This window comes from Phyllostomus discolor, chromosome 13, assembly GCF_004126475.2.
Source record: "Phyllostomus discolor isolate MPI-MPIP mPhyDis1 chromosome 13, mPhyDis1.pri.v3, whole genome shotgun sequence".
NCBI classification, from domain to species: domain Eukaryota; kingdom Metazoa; phylum Chordata; class Mammalia; order Chiroptera; family Phyllostomidae; genus Phyllostomus; species Phyllostomus discolor.
The window spans coordinates 72,226,112-72,239,344 of NC_040915.2; the positions used below are offsets into that span (position 1 = coordinate 72,226,112).

The 13,233-nt window shown below is 45.9% G+C and overlaps 1 protein-coding gene across 11 annotated transcripts in view; it reads left to right on the forward strand.

The window, feature by feature from the left end:
• The window catches only part of GRAMD1B (GRAM domain containing 1B), a 163,589-nt gene that overhangs the window by 31,818 nt on the left and 118,538 nt on the right, over positions 1-13,233 (forward strand). For 9 of the 11 annotated variants that reach the window (XR_004900478.1, XM_036014274.1, XM_036014262.1 and 6 more), the window contains exon 2: positions 2,853-2,930. The exons of 1 other annotated variant lie outside the window; for it this stretch is intronic. Coding sequence is in view for 9 of the 10 variants with exons in the window: in XM_036014274.1 (XP_035870167.1) it covers positions 2,853-2,930 (78 nt within the window). In the remaining variant the exon portion in view is untranslated. The remainder of the gene's footprint in view (positions 1-2,852; positions 2,931-13,233) is intronic. One more of the 11 variants, XM_036014264.1, reaches the window with a different exon arrangement.

A 13,233-nucleotide genomic window follows, 5' to 3' on the forward strand; every position in this document is an offset into this window, starting at 1 on the left:
CTTTAACCCTCATAGTAGCTGCACAAAGTACAGACTGCTGTGAACATCTGTCCCATTTTGCAGCTGAGGAGAACTACATGGAATGATTTGCTTAGGGCCCTGTAACAAGAAGTGTGGGAGCACATGCCAGAGTCCAGATGTCCCCACTCTTTCCACGCTCCTCCTGCTGGCCCTTCCACTGGCCCATGTGCATAGAGGGCATTGTAGAAATACTTGTGGAATGCACACGAGCTGACATTGCTTAGCTATTTAGAAGCAATAAGCAGTTGAAGGTGATCCATTATTGCTTCCACTCTACCATCTGAACTGTTTTCTAAGCAACGGCAAGGCCAGAACCGGGTGCCAGAGGTTGGTTGGTCTCGTTTTCCTTCTGGAAGTGCAGGATGGGTTGGCCTCCTGGGGTTCTGATTTGGAAGTCAGCAGTGCCATCTAGTGGGATAATTTGCTAATATTGGTCCAGAATTATTTTCCTGAAACTGGTAAATTGTCATTTAGTTCTGGGATCCTCTTTATTAGTTTCACTAATAAAGTGAAGTTTTGATTGCCAGAGGGAGGGTAGGGTGAGAAGGAAGAAGCAGCTCATGTTGGGGGTGTCCAACCCCTGGGCCGAACGAAGACTGGATGCAGCCCAGGATGGCTGTGAATGTGGCCCAACACAAAATCGTAAATTAACTTAAAACATGATGAGATTTTTGTTGATTCCGTGTCACAATGTATTTAATGTGTGGCCCAAAACATCTCGTCTTCTTCCAGGTTGGCCCAGAGACGCCAGAAGGTGGGACAGCCCTGGGAGGCCAGGTCTGACCTCCCCCTTAGAGAGGCGTCTCGCTGATCCTGTGGTTTGGGGCAGGGTGAACCCTGTTGGCAGGCTCCAGATTCCCCACCCTGCACCCCCGCTACTTCTCACAGGCGCTCCCCACAGCCTAGACTGCTCCTCCTCTCTGGATGCTCTCCTCTCTGAATGCTTGCCTCTGGAGCTGCGTCTGTTTTGAAATTTGAGCTCCATTTTCTGCGGGTTACCTGCTGTAGTATAATCCCACGTTGCAGAGAAGAGGGTGCTGGATGCACAGAACCAGTCAGTTGCACTGTAAGAAATCCCACGGGTGGACAACATGGAAGTATAGTTTTGTCATCACAAGTTTTTAATGTGCAAGTGTGCGAGACCTGGCAAAAGGGAGAGGACGAGTGGCCACGCCAAAGCGAACATGTGGAACAAGGCGCTCTACGTCAGCCTTGTTGCAGGGCTATCCGGCCTTCTGGCATCTCTGGGCCACCCCGGAAGAAGAGTTGTCTTGGGCCACATATTAAACACATTGTGTCATGTAATCACAAAAAAAATCTCATAATGGTTTAAATAAATTTACGATTTTGTGTTGGGCCGCATTCACAGGCCTGTGGGCCACATGTGGCCCGTGGGCCACGGGTTGGACACCCTGTAGAGTGAATGTGGAGAAAGGGATTGTGTCCCTTCTTAGTTCTTGCCACACAACTGAGGGCTTTGTGTGTGGTGCTCTTCTGGTACCTTGTTTGAAATTTTGAAATAAATTGCTTCTCAGTTCATTTAGTTCTTGTTAAAGGAACAGACATCCGTGCATGCTTACAAGTGTAACCACAAAAACCCTGTGCTCCTCTGATTGCAAGTGCGCGGCCCTGGAGCCGCGCCACCCACCCCAGGCTCAGGCTGCGCTCCGGCCCACCCTCCCCGGGGCTCCAACCCCAGGGACTGGCTCCAGCGTGTTTCTCTGTGGTGGACGATTCTGTCAGAACAAGGAAACAGTTTTGGTTCTACTGGAGCCTGGGTTATAATGATATGTATGGTGGTGGTAATTGATTATTAAAATCTGTGCAAAGCAGGGGTTTGCTACCTTTTTCTTTAAGAAGATGGGAGTGAGTATTTTAGGCTTCGTGGGTGTAATGGTTTCATGAATTCGGCTCGGCCTTCCTCTGCCGTTAGAGCAAAACAGCAGCCATAAATAGTGTGTGGTGAATGGTTTTATAACTCTGCAGTTTGAATTTCATGTAATTTTCACATGTCATGAAATGGGGTTTTTTTCCCCAACCATTTAGAAAGGCAAATACCAAAAAGAAAAAAGAAAAAACCAAAAGGCAGATACCACTTCTCAGTCGGCAGCACCAAACACACTGCTGCAGGTCTGGCCCTGGGGGCTATAGTCGGGGACTCCTGATTAGAGGCCTAGAGTAGTTAATAATTAGCAGATAATAAAAACGTGCTCATAAGCTCTGTGTTTCGTGTCGTGAGGCGTGTGGGCAACTTTTCTCTGTCCGGACTCCAGTGGAGGGCTGCTGCCCGCGGGGCTGTAGGGAGCTCGAGGCTCCGCCCTCCAACCCTGCGTGCCCTCCTCAGCCCTCCCTGGAGTCACAGACGCAGGTCAGCTACCCCCATCCCATCCAACCTCTAGTCCTCCTGGAATATCCCTTCCTTCCAGACCTCTTCTTCCGGTCTCCGCCCTGCCCTCCCGCAGTCTACAGAGCCCTGAGAGTCTGGTGAGGGTGAAGGATGGGATGGCCGTCCCGGGTCCTACCGGCAAGAGGCCCAAGCCCGGAGGGCGCTGGAGGCACATGTTCACCCAATTCCTGCAGCCAGGGAAGAACGAGGACAGACACTTCCTCTTCAGCTTTAGGTGTGTCGGGTGGGGTATTCACCAAATTTGTGTCACTTCTCAGATCCACTGAGGTCAGTACACTCTCTGTACAAATTGACTTGACACGGGAACTTGCATTTTGAAAGTTTTGTAAGACCGTTTCTTTGTCAAATGGAGTCTCTGTGACCTCCCCTGGGGTTGGGAAAGAAGCTTGGTGCTAACGGTCGGCCGTGTCCTGTGTCTCCGCAGCAGCCTGCAGAGCAGCCAGCAGAGCAGCCACGATGATGACTCCAGCAGGTTCCTGAGTCCTCGGGCGCAGGAAGAAAGGTGAGGGTGGATGATGGGGTGGGTGACGTGGTGGAGGCAGGTGGTGCATACTCAGTGAGCGAGCCAGAGCTGGAAGACTGCAGAGAGGTGGGAGACTGCTCAGAGAGCGCTTCCAAGGGAGGGACTGACATGAAGGGACAGAGCCTACAGGCTCTGGTGTGCGGTAGGGGAGCCAGCACGATGGGCAAGCCAGATGGGTGGGCAGGACTTCAGAGTGGCCTGGGGACTTGAGACCCCCTCTAAAGGCTGCTGCAGTGTAGACTGGGGTGGAAGGGGTATCTCATGCCTGAGGAAAGCTGCATGTGTGGCTCCCAGGGCAGCAGAACGCCAGGACCGGAGTGGCTGCAGGTATCAGGGGTGAACGGGGAATGAGGTGGGAGACACAGGGCACAGTGAGAATAAAGAAGCTCCCAAACTCTTCTCTGCAGATTTGAGGAGTGATCGTTCAGCCCTCGGGCTGTGAGTGTTACAGGAAAGGAGGCCTGGCCCAGAGCTGCTTTGGCTCACTGGGAAGTCAGAGAAGAGGGGCCTCAGAAACCCAGTCAGAGGGTGATCTGAGGACCAGCTGCTGCTGCCCACTGCTCCCTTGGTTGCAAGTCTTGTGAGGATCCCTAGAGTTTAGGAGACACATGCATGTGGGGGAAGAGGAGGGGGGAAGGGGAAGCGTGGACATGCTCCCCAGAGGGAGAGTGTGTGCTGGGACCTTTGTTTTCAGGGTTTTAAAGGCTGAGAGTTTAGGGAAAGATTTCAGTATAATATTCATCAGCCTTATGCTGACGTGCCAAAATGAGATTTATTCCCTTAACTTCATCTCTTTTTGGGTGTGGCTGGAAAATGGCATTAATTGGACTTCTGTGATCCGTCTCCCTGAGGGGGGTGAGTTAAGCTATTTGCCCTCTGGTTAGGGAGGAGAAGTGCAAAGCACTTACTCTCAAGTGCTCCTAGTTAGGGGAGATAGGACTTCCTGGATGGCTGTAAACCACTTCTCTGGCTCTGTCTGCCCGTTCCACTGTCTGCTGCTTGGCCTGGCTCATGGGGGACAGCCAGCCCCTGTCACGTGGTGCCGATGGACCCCAGACAGAGCTCCGTGGTCGCAGGTCGGCAGTGTGCAGGGAAAGTTGGCTGCACTGATGTTAGAGAAAAGGAGGTCTCACCTGGCGTCCCACAAGGCTCTGCTCTTGGTCTAGTTCTGACTACCATTTTTACCAGCCAACTGGATGAAAACCAGAAGGTACTTTTACTTCATTATCAAACTTGTGGCAGACACACAGCTGAGAGGGGATAGAAAATGCCAGGATGACAGAACTGGATTTATTATTATTTTAAATAGAACTATGGGTAGAAACAAGGAGACTTTCATGTTTAAAATCAATGTTACACTTAGGTTGCATATTTATAAATTCATATGAGAATATTTCCCAAGTGTTGGGTCGTCACTGGGGGCCAGCAGTGCCCAGCAGTGACAGCATGACAGGATTTCACATGAAAAGGGGTTGAGGGTTTTATTTACTCGTCAAATATGAGCCAGTAATAGGACACAAGTATCAAGTGACCTTTGAAAGTCCAAATTCATTAACAGAAGTGTGATGGAAGAGATTAAAAAGAAAAAAAAGTTTCACTGTGGTCTGTTCTACTTTGGCCATATCTGTGTATTCTGTCCAGTTCTTTGGCAATGGGTACTGATAAATTAGAGCCCAGAAAAAAGCAATGAGGGGGATACAATATCATTATAAGGATCAGTTGAAGGAATGGGGCTTAGCCTGGAAAGGAGAAGGGCCAGGGTGACTAGTAACAGCATTTGTCAAGTATCTGAAAGCCTAAGAACTAGAACCAGAGGGCCAGAAGTTACAGGGAGAAGGGTTTCAGCCCGAAGTAAGGAAGAGCTTTTCCATGATGAGATCAGATCTCCACTACAGCGGAACAGGCCTTGGGAAGCTGTGACCTGTCCCCTCCACACAGGGGTTGAAGCCATAGCTAGCTGGGGTATCTAAAAGCATCCGCCCTGGGCCAGAATCTGGGACCTCTGGAACCCTGCTCCCTTTGTTTAGTTTATGAAGTTTTGTGAGTTCTGCCCTCACTCTCAGTTGTTTTCTGTTCATAGTAACCAGAAGGAACAGTTCAGATCGTCAGTTTAGAGGGGAGAGGCGTGGGGCCCCCAGGGAGTGAGACACTTGTTCAGATACTTAATCAGGGTCCTGTGGCAGGTCCCTCAGTCTCCAGAGTGGCCTGCATTCTCTTTTCAAAGCCTTCTGGGTTTCAACAGCCACACTCTCAAGATTAGAAGGGGACTCAGAGCGCCCCTCGCACGACTCCCTTCCCTGTGTGTGTGTGCCAGGCAGACCCCCTACTGCAGTCCTGAAAAAGGTCCACATGACAGCAAACGGGGAAATGTCTCCATGTGGCGTCCAAACCTAAGGGCTGCTGAGAACTCTTCCCTCATCCAGGCCATTTTCTGTCCTGAAGGAAAAGACCCCTAGGAACCATGACGGGGGCACTTCCTGAGCAGCTGTGCATCGGGGAGAAGGGCTGATTTTAGGACAATAACACTTTTTGGGACACGGGGCTTGTCTCAGAGAGAGGAATAATCCCCCCAGTTTTCTAGTAGAAAGCAAAATAGATCTAACTTCCCGAGATATGTGTATGCGTGTGTGATCCATTTTTATCCTTCTAGGTAAAGTCAAGGATTCACATAAAAAACACTAGTTCCTAGATTCAGCCCAAACTGGAGCAATTGTTAGGGTTTTGCAATAGCAGGAACTTTCAAACAAAGCCAGAACTGCAGAAAAAGGAGCTGTTTTACTAAGGGCCATTTATGTAACAATAACTGGTTTCGACAGAACATTACCAGTTAATGTAACAATATGAGTTTCAATAGGACAGGGTCTCAGTTAACCAGGAAGCCAGGAAGCCTGTTAGTGTAGGAAAATTGAGACCTGGGCAGGGCTGGGGTGTAACCAAGTGCCCAGGCAGGGCCACCTGCGTCACATATTCACTTCCGCCCGCAGGCACGGGGCACACACCTTGGTGAAGGAATGTCTGCTACTTACCAGAAGCCTCCTGGAGTCTGGGCTGCAAGATGGGCAGGAGCTCACTGCCCACTGGTGGGCACTGTGGTGGGTTGGAAAGAGCGAAAGAAAGCCCTTAAGACAGACCAACTTAGCTTCGACTTTTACTGTGCCTTTTAAAAGCAATGTCCTTAGTGTTCCTCAACCATGGGTTCCTCATTTGTGGAAGTCTTTTCTTGTAAAGAGTAAATGAGACAACATGTGTGAGGTGCCTGGAAGCTAGTGAGTGGTAGCTGATTATGGCTGTCGTGAGACTTGCTCTCAGCCTCTAGCAGTTCTGTACTACTCTCTGCAAAACATCATTTCAGATACTGAGGATACCTGGGTCAGGCACGGTGTTTCTCCTCAAGAGCCTTACTGCCTCATGGTAAGACATACCTACAAGTACACAAGTAAAATATATTATAATGACATGCAATTATAAAACGGAGGAATTTGTTTACTAGAATGCCTCAGCCTGTGCAACGAGTCTTGTATACACTTTTAAATAAAATCCTCTCAACAGCCCTGTCAAATAGATGCTATTATTATCTTCATGTTAGAGTTTAGGAAACAGAGACTCGGTGGAGGTAAGAAATTTGCCATTTGTGTGTGTGTGCATACTATGGGGAACTCCCTGGTTCTTGAGTATTTAGCAGTTTTTTTAGTAAGTCTTTGGGATAGGAAGTATCTCTCTAGATACCACACAGAGAGTGGAAAAATAAAGTGATTGATATACTTAGGTATATCAGAAGAAACCTGTAGTTTTATTGTTTTTTACATACCTTTGCCTGTTTGTTAGAATGGTGTACATTATGTTATTAATGAAAAATTTGATAAACAATTTAAGTACAATTAAAAATATTTGCCCGAGAGAAACACAGGTACTCTCACAGGTACTCTGCAGGGGGCAAAGGTGGGGGAGGCCTGGGGCAAGGATGGGGGAGAGGTGGTTTCCAGAAAGACCCCGTGGCGGCGGGGTGGGGCCTCTGCTGAGAGTTGCAGGGTGAATGGCAGTTTGTCTGTCCAGGCACTGCCGCCCTGCGCAGGAGCAGTGATGTGAGATGAGAGCGGGGAGGCGTGAGACAGCAGTACATGTTCGGGAACTGCAGATACTTCCATGTCACTGAGAGTTCTGAGGGAGGAGGTGCCTGGGTCACTCCCAGTTAGTGTGGGAGAAAAATCACTTTGGTCCTGGTGTGGAAGATGCATTTCAGGGGCAAATGCCAGCCACAGATAAGGAAGGTGGGAGCCTGGGGCAGTTGTCAGCCCCTTCATTCCACATTGAACAAGTATTTATTGAGCACTCTTGCAGGCATTGAGGTTACAGCTGTGAACAATGTAACTATTGTCCCTCCTTTTATGGTGCTTACTTTTTAGTAAGGGGAGATAGATAATAAACAAGAAAACATCAAGTAATAATTGTGCTATAAAGAAAATGAGCTCTGGCTGGTGTGACTCAATGAACTGAGTACGGGCCTGTGAACCAAAGGGTCACCAGTATGATTCCTGGTCAGGGCACATACCCGGGTTGTGGGCCAGGTCCCTGGTTGGGGGCCTGTGAGAGGCAATCCATCCATGTCTCTCTCACACATCGATGTTTCTCTACCTTTCTTTCTCCCTTCCACTGTCTCTAAAAATAAATAAGTAAAATCTTTTAAAAAATGAAAGAGGATGACACCTTGGACCCAAGCATTTTGAAATTACATTGGGTGGGAAGGGATGACTAGATGTAGTGACATTTAAGCTGAGGCCACATGGGCACAGTTCTGAATTCTGGTATAATAGTAAGGACAAAAAAAGATGGATGCCCCAGCTGGTGTGGCTCTGGATTGACCATGAGCTGCGAACCAAAGGATCGCGGTTTGATTCCCAGTCAGGGCACAAGCCTGGGTTGTGGTCGAGGTCTCCAGCAGGGGGTGTGCGAGAGACAACCACACATTGATGTTTCTTCTCTCCCTGTCCTTCTCCTTCCCTTCCCCTCTCTCTAAAAAAAAATAAATACAATCTTTTTTTTAAAAAAAAGAAAAGATGGAACCAGTGGAAGAAATGTATTAAATAAGTTTGACAAGACTTGGCATCTGTGTTGAGGAAGGGTATTTAGTGTAAACCTAAGGTTTCCAGTTTGGGCAGCAAGTAAAAGGCGGCACATTGTCTAGACATTGAGTGACTGCCTGGGCTGTGATTGTGCTTCCACTGCATGCTGTGCAATCTTGGGCAAGTCACTTCGCCTTTGTGCCTCACTCTCTTCGTCTATAAAATGGGTTAAATATAGTTCATACCTCCTAGGGTTGTTGAGGAATGATGATTAGTAGAGGACGCATACCTGGCACATGATTAGTATTATATATGTGCTTGCTATTATTATTAATATTAATATTATGTTGTTTATTATTAAAACATTTGATGAAGGGGAGAACTTTTTTAAAAATATATTTTATTGATCATGCTATTACAGTTGTCCCATTTTCCCCTCTTTATTCCCCTCTCACCCACATTCCACTCTTTTAGTTCATGTCCATGGGTGGTACATACAAGTTCTTTGGCTTCTACATTTCCTATACTATTCTTAACCTCCCCCTGTCTATTTTCTATCTACCATCTATGCTACTTATTCTCTGTACCTTTTCTCCCTCTCTCTTCTTTCCACTCCCCCACTGATAACCCTCCATGTGATCTCCATTTTTGTGATTCTGTACTTGTTCTAGTTATTTGCTTAGTTTGTTTTTGTTTTTTATTTTTTTTAAGTTTGGTTGTTAATAGTTGTGAGTTTGTTGTCATTTTACTATTCATAATTTTATCTTCTTTTTCTTAGATAAATCCCTTTAACATTTCATACACTAAGGGCTTGGTGATGATGAACTCCTTTAACTTGACCTTATCTGAGAAGCACTGTATCTGCCCTTCCATTCTAAATGATAGCTTTGCTGGATAGAGTCATCTTGGGTGTAAGTTGCCTTTCATGACTTTGAATACTTCTCTGCAGCCCCTTCTTGCCTGTAAGTTTTCTTTTGAGAAATCAACTGATAGTCTTATGGGAATTCCTTTGTAGGTAACTCTCTCCTTTTCTCTTGCTGCTTTTAAGATTCTCTCCTTATTTTTAATCTTGGGTAATGTAATTATGATGTGCCTTGGTGTATTCCTCCTTGGGTCTGACTTCTTTGCGACTCTCTGAGCTTCCTGGACTTCCTAGAAGTCCATTTCTTTTGCCAGATTGGGGAAGTTCTCCTCCACTATTTGTTCAAATAAGTTTTCAATTTCTTGCTCTTCCTCTTCTTCTGGCACAAGGGGGAGAAATTTGAAGGGCAAGAATGGTGGTGTATTTAATTTAGACACGTAGAGTCTAAATTCCCCATGGAGAGTGTAAGTGGAAGAATACGCTAAGTGTGGGGGCTAAAAAAGTTAATACATTTTCTCTCATCTTCTAACTTCTAGCTAGACTAACATAATAAATTAAGAGACAGATTGATAGGAGAAAATCAGATTTTAATTCCTGCACATAAGAGATTTGCATATGCATGAAAATTCCAAAGGCAGTGAGGCAACACTGGGCATCTATGACATCTGGGACAAAGGAGAAAAGGAGGGAACAAGGTACCAGATTTCAGAAGTGAGAATGGTTGGTTTAGAGGGAGCTGAAGAAGAGCAGGAATTTGTGTGGCGGGCACATTCTTGCTGGGCAATTCAGAAACAGTGGGACATAGAGGGCATCTGGCTAACAGGCGCCTGCCTGAAGCCCTCCTATTTACCATACTTAATGCAAATTAGGCTAAGGGGAATATCCTAGGATTTCCTTTCTGAAGTGCGTTTTTCTATCTGAATCATGGATGGGAAAGTGGGGAGGATCTTTTATTTTTTGATAAGTAGTTTAAAATAACTATCTCAAAAGGCAGCTTCAATGTAGGTAAACTTTGGTTCCCTACACCAGCTGTCCCCAACCTTTTTGGCACCAGGGACCAGTTTTGTGGAAGAGTTTTCCCATGGACTAGGTGGGGGGGAAGGTTTCGGGATGATTCCAGCAAATCACATTTATTGTGCCCTTTATTTTCATTATTACTACATTGTAGTGTATAATGAAACAGTTATGCAACTCCCCATAATGCAGAAGCAGGGGGAGCCCTGAGCTTGTTTCCTGCAACTAGATGGTCCCGTCTTGGGGTGGTGGGGACAGTGACACCCAGAGTGTGTTGCTTATGTCCAGTCTACTCTGTACTCTCGTTTTGGTTGCTGTCACTGCAGAAAACCTGCTTCACAAAGACAGGAGGTTGGAAATGGAATCAGGCTTTTTAGTGCTTTTGTGGCAATCTCAGGATATTCTACCTTGACTTTAATCCAGAACATATGGAGATTTGAAGTTGTCTCAAATATACTTTGAAGGCCACCGTCATTTGTGATCTCAAGCAGTCGGTCCTCTTTTAGCAAAATATACAAAGCTGATTTACCTGGCTCATTCACAAATAGTTCATAGGTCCATTCCTTCCAGTTCAGGGGTGTTTTGTGGTTGGAAAGTGATGGTGAACATCTTTTGAAAGCTAAGACAGGTGATCACACACCAGCTGGGAAAAAGAAGGCCCTGGCTCAGTCTTTTTCAAAATCTCTGCTGTTTGAAACATGTCAAAAATCCCAATGTTCACCCATTGCCCTCACAATTCCAGTTTGGCTTTGAATGCAGCATCTTTATCAGCTGACTTGAACATAGTTGTCGTTCTCCCCTGAAGTGACAAAGTGAGTTCGTTGAGCAGGTTGAATATGTCACACAAGTAAGCAAGTTTTGTGACACATTTTGTGTCACTGAAATGTTCTCCCAGTGGTGACTGTTTTTATAAAAGAGATCTCTGGAGCAGCTCTTATAACTCAGAAACTCTGGCCAATGATCCACCTTTAGAAAGCCACCTCACTTCTGTGTGTGAGAGGAGACGTGTGTGCTCTGCGTCCATCCCCTCACAGAGCTGTGTGAATAGACGTGAGTTATGGGCATGTACTTTAATGTGGTTGATAATTTTAATGACATCCTGCAAAACGTTGTTAAGTTCAGGTGACGTTTTTCAGCCAGCCAGCTTTTCTCTGTGGATGACACAGTGCATAGACTCACATTCAGAAGCAGCCTCTGTGACCTGAGTAGTGAAACCAGAAAGCCGTCCAGTCATGGCAGCTGCTCCGTCCGTGCATATACTGATGCAAAATTCAGTTTTCCTGATATGTAATCGTTCAAAGATTTGAATAGTTCTGCAGCTGTGGTGTTGGTTGGCAACAAAAGTGCACATAACATATCCTTGTGCATATCCTCCTGAAAAATATACCGCACAAAAACAAGCATTTTTGCCTTGTTATCAGTATCAGTAGATTTATCAACCTAGATTGCATACTACAGTGACTCATTAACCCTCTCTAACAATTGTGCCTGTATATCCTCTGATATTTCATCAATTTGTCTAGTTCTGGTGCTAGCTGAAAGAAGAACATGTGCCACCTTTTGAACTGCAGCCTCTCCTGAAAGTTCATGACAAATGTCCTTAGCAATAGGATCAACTAACTCTTCACCAATAGTCAAGGGCTTCTTAGTTTTGGCAGTGTGGTTAGCCACCAAGATTAATGTTCTCAGTGCAGATACATTTGTAGAAATGGTGGCCTTCAATAATTGCTTCTGTTCTTCATGTTCACATTTTTTTCTTCTAGAAAATTCCAAAGGCTTGTCTTTTAATGCAGGGTGCTTGGTCTCCATGTGGTGAAGCCATTGTGAAGGTTTTGTGGCTTTGTTGGATAGCCGATCACCACATGTTGTACAAAGCAGGCTTGGAGAATGCCAGTCGCCTGTTGCTATAAACCCATAATTTAAGTAGGACTATTGGTATTTTCTTTTAAATGCAGCTTTCTTTTTGTAATCAGTCTTAGAGTCTTTTGCTGTCTCATCATTGGGTCTTTCCCTTTTTCAAAGAAACTCTCCAGTGACATTTGTTTTTACTCATTTTGGCTAGGGTTAGGTGTGGGCTTACAAAACTGTGACAGAGACAAGTGCACAGTGCGGGAAAGAGGCGCGGATGGAGGTAGTAAATAAAATAATGGGCGGGCCACGCGTGGACTAAAATAAGTGTCAGATTCTCACTTAAAGTCTGCCACCACATACAGCTGTACATTTGAAGTACATCAACTCATTTGCCACTATAAAGTCTCCCACCAGATGCAGCTTAATTGTCACTTGCCACTCACTGATAGGATTCTGATATAAGTCTGCAAGCAACTGATTTATTATGGTCTCTGTGCACTCAGACCTCTCTGCTAATGATAATCTATATTTGCAGCCACTCCCCAGCGCTAGCATCACTGCCTCAGCTCCACCTCACATCATCAGGCATTAGATTCTCAAGGAGAGTGGAGCCTAGATCTCTCACATGTACAGTTCACAGAAGGGCTCACACTCCTATGAGACTCTAAAGCCACCACTGATCTGATGGGAGGTGGAGCTCACACAGTAATGGGGGCCATGGGGAGTGGCTGTAAATATAGATGAAGCTTCACTCACTTGCCTGCTGCTCAACTCCTGCTGTGCAGCTTGGTTCCTAAACGGCCACAGACCAGTACTGGTAGTGATCTGTGGCCCAGGGGTTTGGAGACACCTGCCCTACAGCACTAAGCAGTTGGCTATACCTGTTTGGAGCTCAGGAGACAGAACTAAAACTACTTGTTTGGACATGAGACTGTAGTTGAGGCAAGAGTCTTGTGATTAGCAAAGTTCAAGCAGAGGTAAAGGGAGGAAGAATTTACAATAGACTGATGCCAAGATAGTGAAGAGACTGAAATATCACAGAAGTAAGAAAGAAGTCAAAAAGATGCTAGAGACAGGTAGGATGAGAACCAGAGGAGACCTTCTGCAGTGGCAATTAGGGGGTCATCAGTGACTGGAGAGCAGTTTTAGAAGAGTTTGTGAGGATAGTAAAAAGAGATTGGACATGAAGAATTCAGTTCATGCTAGGTGTTTGCCTGGATGAAGACATGACACCTAGTGGAGAAACCCGAGGTGATTGCGGCAAATTTGCATTTTAATACAGGACACACAAGCACTTTTTAAATCTCTGAAGTAGAAACCCAAAGGTCAAGGATGAGACTTTTAGAGAGGACATCATTCATTCGTTCACTCAACAAACCACCAATTATGCACGTGTTCTCAAGTTTTCAGTCTGTCGAGGTGACCATATTAACACAACTGAGTGGATGACTGAGAAGATACACACTCGGATATGTGCATTAAAGGAAGGGAACTT